Here is a 10,659-nt window from a genome sequence, read left to right as displayed (position 1 = left end):
GGTGGCAAACCTCCTTTTTAACCTCAATTTTACATACTTCAGCTCCATTCAAACAAAAATTTAAATTACATGATAATCAGCAGAGCTGTTATTAGGTAAGAAAATGGGGATACAGGCAGTGATGCAGTGAATTTTGAGATGGAGACAGCCCTAACTAATTCTAGTCTGTAAAACTGTTTAACAAAATTCTAGAAAGTTGATGAAAACAGTAAATGACTTATTTTGAAGAAATTGTTAACAGTCTTTGAAAGTTGTAACACTCTCCTTGAGAAATATTGCAAATTTATTAAAAGTAGAAAAAACACTAGTGAAATTCAGCATTTCTGCTGTTTCTGTAGAATCTGGGTGACCAGGCCAAAGGCTGGAACCTGTTTGTGTTTAGAAGCTGTAAAAATTGTGAACAATAGGTAGTGCTGCCTCAGAGAGGTTATGATCTGTCTCCATGCTCTTCTCTACGTCTCAGCAGATGTAGTCGGTTTATATGTGTGTTTGTATGTGCATATGTATGGGTATGTCAGTGTGCATACACCACTATATTGCAGAATCATCTCCCCCCCTCCACAAAGATTTGCAACAGATGGATACCAGAAAGCATGTGATTTCTCTTTTGTGCCTCCTGTGCTAGCTAATTTTTGCAGCCTTATCCAAATTAGGAATGTTAGCAATTGTAAGGTTTAAGTATTAAAAATAAGTTTTATTATGCAATTACTGAAAGATTGGAGGTCAGCATGTGCTCACCTAAGAAAATAATTTCATAACTACTAAAGGATAGAACTCTGTAACAGCTGAGCACTGGTATTTATATGGCTACGTAACAAGATCAGGACTAATGAGATAGGAGCAGGAGGAGGCACAGCAAAAAGTGCCACATACATGTCGTGCAGAAATTATGTTCCAGAAATGGGAGGGCAGGAGGATAATGGCCTATGAAAATTGCACTGGATCAGTGGAGCAGAACTGCAGCACAAGAAAACAACAGCTTGTGGCTAATGTTCCTGCTTCCACACTGCTCTTTCGGCTGTGAGCATGAATGAATCCTTACTCTGCTAGATCAGAAGTTGTTATATTGCCTGCTGTCTCATGTAAAGCTGAACATGCGGTTTGGTTACATAGACTCTGTGTCCTTCTGAGAATTACAGCCTTAATTTAGATCTAATAGGATCGTTATCATATGTAATTTAGATAATAATGGATTTGTTAGAACATTAACTTTCTGCAATTGAATAGCTTCAACTAGAGAGCATGTGTATTTTATTATCACTAAAGTAAGTGAAGTTCTATTGATGACAGTGTCAGACCAGTTTAGGATGTACTTTATTATGCTACCTATTAAAATCCTCATAAAATTAGTAATGTTGCAGTGCTAAAAGAATTTTCTTCTTGGTGTAGACTGAAAATTGGTCAGTCCTCAAAATTTAAAAGATTTATTGATATAAAGTAACTAATTCTTCTGTTACTCATTTTGTGTGGTTATAGATCATCCATTTCATCTCTCCATTTTAAACATTATAAGGGGTAATCAGCAGGAGAAGAGTAGCTCTGACATGATCAACTTCTGGAATTTCCTTCCATTTTTGTTTTTAATAGTTCCTACTGGGAATAAAATAGCCAGTGAATGGTAGTATATATTAATAAAAAAATTTTCCTTTCTTCTCTTTTCTGCTTGAAAATTTCCCCTGTTGAAGAAGCTCAAATAGTGAACTGACTTAAAGAAAACTGACTTTCTCTTCTTCATTATCAGGACCACAAAGGGATGCACAAGCGGCACGAGAGTTCATCTTGAAGATGTTCGTAGACCTGAATCCAGACAGTGACAAAATTATCTACTCCCACTTCACATGTGCTACAGACACAGAGAATATCCGCTTCGTCTTTGCTGCTGTCAAGGACACAATCCTACAGTTAAACCTGAAGGAGTACAACCTGGTCTAACTGTGCCTAGGAAGCCCTCCAAGACCACCTTTGTGTGATTGAAGATATACAAGAGGGACTGTATTATCTGTGAAAACAATTTGCATAATACTAATTTATTGCCGGCCTGGACTCTGTGAATGTCCACAGAGTTTGTAGTTAATATTATGATTTTATTTAAACTATATGGAGGAAAAACAAAAGATGCTGAAGTACATTCACAGCACATTTCCTCATTTTTTAGGCAAAACCTTGTGACTCGATGTGTTTTAAATTCTCAGTCGTACACTCACAAAGGATAGCAGTTTTTTGCTATTGAAGCAAAATCAAGCTGGTTTCCTCTTTCCCTGACCCTTTCTCTCTCCCTCCTTCCTCTCCTTTCTTATCTTTTTAAAGGTACAATGGCCTTTTTTTTCCCAGTTGCATTCCTTGGTAAAATATTTTTTGTTGAGTGATTTGGTCAGGAAAATACTATTATCAGAATTTAAGACATCAGACATTCTAATATTACAGTGTGTACTTTCTCTGAAGGATCAAAAGTATTGATACTGTGATTTTTAAATTCTTGACATGGGTGTTTTCATTCTGTCTTCACTTTTGGGGCTAGAATATTTGCGATTGCAAAATAAAATTACAGTCGTGTATGGATTTAAAGTTTAACCATACTGTCGCAGGACGGAAGGATGCACAGAAGACAGTAATGAAATAATTAAGACACAAACCTGGGATGTACGTGGAATATGATAGAATCTCTTTTTAATTGCCATGTGCCATTTTTTTCTCTTTTCTTTTACTCACTTATGCCAAACAAAAATGTCATAGACACTACATTTTCCCCAGTGGCTGCAGCCTGAAACAGTGTTTTTTTTTTCAGTTGTGTGGGCTTTTCTTTAAGTTAGAGCTTTTTTAAGTGTTTTTTTCCACAGTAGAAGAATTATTTTTATTGTATAAAACTAATGTTGCCAAATCTGGCTTTTTATAAAACTGATATTCTTGAAATATAAGATACTGATTAAAATGCCAAATTGATGGATTGGGAACTGACCTGATTGAGTCAACTGCCAAATGATAAACAAACATAGTTTCAGCTCATATGTTCCCTTTTTTAGAAGGTGTTCCATTTTCTAATGCCAAAAACAACAGTGTGAGTGAATATGCTACTAGGTGCACCATGCACATGCATATGGTCTACTAATTTAAAGACAGTTTAACTCTCTCCTTATGTCAGAGATGGCATGAGATTGCATAGAATGTTTTCTGTAATAATATCAAGGCACCTTTAGTTGCACAACGTAAACTTATTAATGAGTGATCATATTCAGGAACCTTTCTCGATAAGGTTGCTTGTTAACTGATTCACAGACATTTGATAGGCTTTGCGCAAAATAGCCTCTCTCAATGTTCTTTAGAAAGATTTATTAATGTAAATGGAACAGTGAGAAAAAAATCACTCTTGAAATTTAAATGTGCAATTTTTTAACAACAAAAATACAGCACACATTGATGAGCCTTTATTCTGCAGCTTAGGTTGAAAGAAGGTGTTTTTTGACCATATACGTGCTTGCTAGCAAGCTACAGAGAACTTAGAGGTCAGACATGTAATTGGATTTATTATCTGCGATGCCAAGTAGCACTAGCGTGCACTTAACACAGAAATTGCTGCCTCATAGCAGCAGAGAGGAGGTGGAAAAAAGAATGGCTTATTAGTGGAGTACCAAAGTTACCAATAAATACTAATGAGGCGTTTTTCATCCTTAGCCCTCCCAACTCCAAAACAACAATAATAAGAACAGTTGCTATTTTTTGCTCCCTTATAAAACACCTTGTAATTTAAAACTGGTTGTAGGTATAGTGCAATTATGAATGCTATAATCATTGTACATACATCTATATATATATATATATGGCAGCATCCATATTGGCTTTGTAATCATTAATTTTTGGCAAATTGAATGTGCTGTATTGATATGTATCTATGTAATTGTATTGTATGTCTTATAGCTAATTCACATTTTAAATAATGTTATTTTATTTACTTTTTTAAGAGAGAAGAATGTAAATTTTGTCAGTTTATTTCTGACTAGGGATTTGTTGTTGTTTTTATTTACAAAACAAAAAGACTTACTATAGTACATAGCGGTACTAGCATCGTGCTGTATAAAATCATTTGCACATTCCTGAGTAGAAGTAAATCTGAGACACCCAGAGGACCTTCACATTCAAAACAATGTTTAAATCTTGTCAGGGCTTTACACAGATGTAGAAACTGGTTTTGTTAGAACTTATGCCATTATATCTAGGATTGGAACATAAGCTCTTAAATGTAAACTTAATTTGTATTTGGCAGATTCACATTAGGTTAATTTTACCTTTCTAATAGCCTTTTTCAGAAAAGTGAATTCAGAGACATTTCAAACCATTGTGCATAAGTACTAATGGGTATGTTTCCCTAAAAATACCGTGAAGAAATACAGAACATCAGATCAGTTAAACAGTACTTCAGAAACCATAGATCTAACAACAACAACAAAAAAGTCACTAGCATTAACAGTTTTAAGGAGTCAGAGCATTTTATTTAATAAAGCTAAAGCAGGTAGATGTAGGTTATAAGAAGTGACACTGACATTCTAAGTAGGTGATCAGAACAGTTAGTCTTGTTATATATGGCATTATAAAATTGGTCCTGATCTTGCTATAAACACAACGGAGCTTCTGTTTCCACTGTTGACTCTGGGGTGTGTGACAATATCCCTTCTTTTAACCCAGGAATAGATTGGCCACCTTGGATTTAGTGTTATAAATAGAACTGTAACAAAAAGAAAGGAAAGAAAAAACAAAGATGCCAGTGGTATCTAACAACGGTTTGGGGGTTTTTTGATTTTGTTTTGTTACGGGATATTGGGGGTGGGGGGAGGAAATGTGGTTTTACGTTTTGTATGAAAACAAAACAAAAGTTTACTCATGCTTTATAGTTATATTGTGGTTGCAAAAGTTTTCAAGAGTGTGTGCCACTGGGCTACTTCTGGTATATTTTAGGTAAGTTGAACCTGTGGCAWTGTTTAGATCATTCGAGCATGTTCTGAAAAAAAAAAAAGTATTCAGCATGCCAAGGCAAGCTTTACATGAATCACCTAACACAGCATTGCAGTGTGACAGTTTACAAAAACATTTCCTTTTTAAATGACACAGCTGTTCCCACTTGCAATATATTATTTTGTTGTTGTCGTTGTCGTTGTCGTTGTCGTCGTCGTTGTTGTTTTAATTGGTGGTTTCTTCTATGCCTTATAGTGCTCGAGTCCAGAAATTTGTGCCTCTAACATGAAGCTGAAGGCAAAAACAACAAGACAGAAACCCTTTTAATTTTGCCAAAATTATATGATTTCATTGAATGTCATAAATGGGGGAGGAGGGAAGGAAAACGTCTTGGGAATCTGTGTATTCTAGGTGTTCACTAGCACAAGAAAGCTGTAATGTGTGTTTTACAGAAACCTTAAACTTGCCTTTTTCACAAATTAACTGGCACTGTCCTGACATACATAGGATGATGCAGCTATAAGGGCAGTTTACTTTTTATAATTCAGACTCTTTTGATTGTCAAAGTGTATGAACTGTAATTTTTAATCATACTGCCACATGATTGTGAATCACTTTTTTAAGTTAGAAAGTGAAGAAGAGACTTTTTATGCTGGATATCAGTCAGAATTGACTGTATGATTTGCAAAAACTTTAAATGGGGGGAAAAGGGCTGCATATAAAGACATTGCTAGACTCCCAGCCTTTGGTTGTAAGGTGCAAAAGACTTTCAGATTACTCAACCTAATGACCCTTCCCTTGTGATGCATTCTTCACAAAAGAATGAAATAATAGGAGAAAATAAAGACATGTTAACCCACATAAAAAAATTAAATTTACCCAAATAATTTATTACATGTGCTGCTGTTCTTGGAGCTCTGTGCATGGTTATCCTGCACACTATTATGTTTAGTAAACTAATGAAGTGTGCACAGTATATTAACAAGGCCTACAAATGACCTACCTCTAATTAAGAAATGAATAAAGTAAATATGTTTTGGAGATACATCATGAAGTTAGAATTAAAATGACCTGTTGTCAGTGATTAACTACTGTATTTTAGACATAAATGCTTTTGTAAATACAGTCTCTTTTTTTTGACATAAACTATAAATTCTAATATTTAGTATGCATTAAACAACTAAGGTCATCTGTCCCTGTCCAATTTTTTGTAGTAGAGATTTTGCAAAACCATATGTTTTAGTTTGGTAAGAGGAACCACTGAATCTTCTCTTCTTTTTGGCTTTTATTTACTCATAATATTTTGAGTTGTGTCAGTCAAAAAAGAAACATTTTCATGTAATTCATCACCCATTGAGGCTCATTATTTAGCTAGCTAAAGGGATTTTACTATAACTTTCACTCACRCTTTTTCACGGTAGCCATGCTGCAGAGAAGGGAGGAAGGAACAGAGGAGTTATTTGGGCAAAGTTGATATTGAAGGTAGTGTCAAAAATACAACATAAAAGCCAGATCAAACTTACTGTAAAGCTGGTTTTTTTTCTCTCTCAAAAGATAGTCTAAGCTGAAGTCTGTTGCTGGATTCCTCATTTACCATGCTGCAGGAAATCCTTACTTGACCAATATATTTAGGGGGGTTGTCAGATACATTTTTAAACTTGCAGTATTTAAAAAATAAAGATCATATTTGCTGTTCTTAAAATGTCATTTAAATGCATGTATTGTCTGTTGTTTCGGGACATAAGTAGTTTTTGGGAAAAAAAAATGTATAAATACTGCCCCTCAAAAATCTTGCTGGTTAAAAATACAGTATTTTTGGCCATAACTTTGTACTATAGTATCTTCATTCCTTGAAGTTGTAACTTTTCTGAAATATATTTGGACTTATTGCTCTCCCAGAACATTTCTTGCTATGACAAATATTGGATAGATATTTTATTCCAGTGATTACTTTTTTAATTATACATACTCTGTCCTCATTGCCCAAATATCAAAATTTCCTGAATATTACAGTGAGAAAGTTCAGAGCATTTTGGGTTCAGTACAGTGGAGGCTGTCATTTGACAGTATTACTAAAGATTTTTTGACTTGTGTACAACAAACCAGAACCGTGGGGGAAAAGAAATAATAATTGATGTGTCAGAAAACTTTCGGGATCTGTAGACTGTTAGGTGAATTTCTTAAGTGTTTTGGTGGATTGCAGCAGTACTGCAAGAACAGACTGTTTCTGTGGCCTTTTTTTTTTTTTTTTTTTTTGGCCTAAGTGATGGTAGGAATAGCAGATGCCTACGTGCTGCTTTTCAGGAGTCTGGCTCGTATTTGAATAATAATCAGTGGATCTCACATCTTCATTACTGAAGAAATAGAATTTCAGGCCACTTTCAAAAATTAGTTTCTTCTCCTTTATGTGACTGCAACAGTTTAAATAAGATTCTTGGAATCCAAATAATTTGCCTAAGTAAGGACTTCAGTGAATTGCTAATGATTTTTCTTTCCTGTTGCACCATGTGAGGGAGAGGAATCAGTGAGGAAGGATTTATTTTACCTTTATGTCTCACGGAGGATAACATCAACAAAAATACAGTGCAAGCTGTGATATTTAGATATGTGAAATAGATATAGGAACTGTATCTGTGTGATAAATTATGCACAGTCGTGATAAAAACTTACATCACATGCTATGATCATATCACCCAATTGCCAAGCCGTTATGTACTACACCATCCCAAGCAGCTAGGAAGTTCAGACTATTTGTAGAGCAAGAAAGCTTTGTCTGCTGCTGAACACCCGGTTGCCAGCCCTTCAGCAACACTCCTGATTTCAGCGGCAGGGAAGTCACGCACGGCAGCTGACCCAGTCCAGTTGGTAGCTCACTGCTGCCAAAAGCAGCCCTCCTGTTGTTCCTCCTCAGTCGCCGAGTCTCAGCTGCGCGGTGCTTCCCCTCTCCCTGGTGTCACCTCAGGCCTGAGCCAAGGAACTGAGGGGAAAAAACACTCCTTTTTCACTCTTCTTGTATGGCTGGTTTAATAGCCTAATTATCAGGGTTTTGGCTAATCAGTGGTTCAGACAAGTGCCAAGCTGACTAAAGGGAAGAGGCAGGCTTAGCAGTTATGAAAAAGGGAGTAAGACTTCTTTTAAAACCTAATCATGAAATTTCTAGGAGCACAGTGAATGGTATCTAAACTCTTCATCTGATGTACTTCATGTGCTGTTGGATATTCTGGCTTGGGAGGATTGCCCTTTTCACTTTGAAAGGTTTTTATTTCATTTTTTATTTAGAAGAAAAAATGGTAGGACAAGGACACTCTTTTCTGTTCCCCTTTAAGAATGACATGTAAATATGGACTAAACCCAACTGTAGTCAGACTGAAGCCAACAACTCATACTTGGTTTTAGGAATGGAGATATATAAAAATTGGATTTTTATTCATCATGCAGAAAAAAAATTAGTTCCTGTGCATTTCCAGTAAGATCATAACAAGAAAAAAAAAAGTCTGCCTTCTGGAGATACTAAAACTCCCATGGCACTCTGCGTGACATTCAAGGTTTACTATATCCTTGTCCAAAGCACTCCTTCCTTCTCCCATCACATTTGTCTATCACACTGATTAATTGCTTCCTGCCATCTAAGGAGCACAATTTTACAGTACTGCTTTATGTACATACTTTCTGGAATCTTTCTGATCCTTCTTAATTAAGTGGTTTTCTAAAACTGAACAACTGATGAAGTGCAACAGCGAAGCTGAACAGTAAAGACGACCAGCACTTTTTGCTTATTCTTCTTTTGTCTTCCTGCTACCATTTTGTTCTGATTATTTTTCAATATCTTTCCTTTATTCTCTTGGTCATAAAGAGGAGGTTGCTTGGCATGCCAGATTCAGTTCTGGTACTGATTACAGAATTAAACATACTGGCTAAATTAAAGATCAGTTGTGAATAATAATAATAGGATCAGAAAGTTCCTGTAATTGGGGGCAGATCCAATTAACTGTTTGGACATGGTCTTCAGAAAACAAAACTACTATAACAATATAGTTAAAATACAGTCCACTAAAGGATACAGTGGGCTAATGTAGGCCAAAATGGGCCAAAATTACCCATTTTAATATATGTCATTTTGCACTGTTAATAGAGAATTGTATTTGCCAAAATGTTACTGCAAATTTGCTTTTTTTTTTTACAGTCCTGTATGAGGTAATTAATTCAATGATCAAAGACTGGCACTCAACTGAAGAGATGCATTTAATTCAACAATAAGTTCAAATGTATTCTTGCAGAAATAACATTACATAAAATTACTTTCTATGATGCTAACAAAAAAGATGACTTGCATGCAGAAAATATTTAAGATATTGCACTTTTATACATTTATTATAAAGAAAAATCACTCTCCCCAAAAAATAAAATTCCATGTATCTCAAGATGAATGAAGCATTTGGAGTCTCTTAACAATTTTCAGTTAAATGTGCACACAAAGTTTGATTAACTGTTGTATTCTAGAGGCAAATAATTGGTTATCATTGCTGTAAAATATGTGTTTCATTCTAACTGCTAGTTTTGGAAAGATGGAATAACACTGTGTAGCAGTACCTTGATTCCTACTTTTCTCAGCATGTCTTAGGAGAAAATGGGGAGCAAACAGTTATTGATAAAACCTGATTTATTTTAGGTTAAGAAAATGACTGCAATGTGGAATCCATCATTAAGGGTTTTTTCACATAGCCTGGAACTTCAGTTTTGTCTGAACTTACCTAAGCTAAGCAACCTGAGCATTATTGTGGGGCAAAAGGCCAGATATATACTTAATCAAACTGGATATTTCCCTTACCTAATAATCTTTTGCTGTAACACATAAATCAATAATACCACTATACCTTAGCTTATGGAACTATTCCTCTTGAATTGCAACAGGCTACTGTGGTACTAAGACAAAAAAAGTCAATTTTCCTCATCTTATGTACATCGTCAAAAAATTCAAATTCTTTACCAGCTGTCAGATGTGTTCAAATTATGTTGTGACTAATATCTGTAAAAACAGCTTGATTGTTTTTCAGTAATATTTAATATGGTCTGGATATTGTTTGTAGGAAGGTGTAGAAATGGTGGCACAAGTGGAAGATTTTTGTGGCTACAGATTAAACAATTCTTTTGATATATATTCATATTCATACATGTTGATTTCATTTCTGCTAATATGAAACAAAGCAACTCCAGTGAATATAGTAAGATGTAATTCCATTTAAAACCAAAATAGCAAAATATTATATAGCTCCAGAAGATGAACACCTCAAGTCATCCTAGATTGCGATGTTAGTGTAAATAAGCACAGCAAACTTCAAAAGTAGAGAAAAGCTTAAGTAAACTGAATGATGACTTGTGCATAGTTTAGCTGAGTGTGTACCTGTTCGAGTTTAACAAAAATCACAACTGGGCGTGAGATACTTTGTAAGCATATCTCTCAGAGGGTCCTTTACACATTCCTGTCTCATCTGCCACAAAAGATACAAGAGTAAGGCAGATTAAAAGCTTTCTTCCTTACTCTAATGGTCTGTGAGAGTTCAATAACCTGTGCTATTGCAGAGTATGCAGAGCAGCAGCTCCAGAGGGCAGTGGAGGGGATGAGCAGGAGGCTGCGAGGCATGGATGGCTCGTCTGGCATCCTCAGACACATAGAGAAACTGATCCCACCAGCTGACCTGCAAAATATGCATAATT

The 10,659-nt window shown here is 35.5% G+C and overlaps 1 protein-coding gene across 1 annotated transcript in view; it reads left to right on the top strand.

Moving 5' to 3' along the window:
• The window catches only part of LOC112965399 (guanine nucleotide-binding protein G(q) subunit alpha), a 126,106-nt gene extending 121,373 nt beyond the window's left edge, over positions 1 to 4,733 (top strand). Inside the window, exon 7 of the mRNA XM_026064352.1 lies at positions 1,742 to 4,733. Within this exon, the coding sequence (XP_025920137.1) occupies positions 1,742 to 1,932 (191 nt within the window). The 3' untranslated portion in view covers positions 1,933 to 4,733. The remainder of the gene's footprint in view (positions 1 to 1,741) is intronic.
• Positions 4,734 to 10,659: the final 5,926 nt, after the last annotated feature.

This window comes from Apteryx rowi, unplaced genomic scaffold (genome assembly GCF_003343035.1).
Source record: "Apteryx rowi isolate R43461 unplaced genomic scaffold, aptRow1 scaffold_214, whole genome shotgun sequence".
Lineage (NCBI taxonomy): Eukaryota > Metazoa > Chordata > Aves > Apterygiformes > Apterygidae > Apteryx > Apteryx rowi.
The sequence above is the reverse complement of the archived record's forward strand: the minus strand, read 5'-3'. Positions and strand labels throughout refer to the sequence as shown.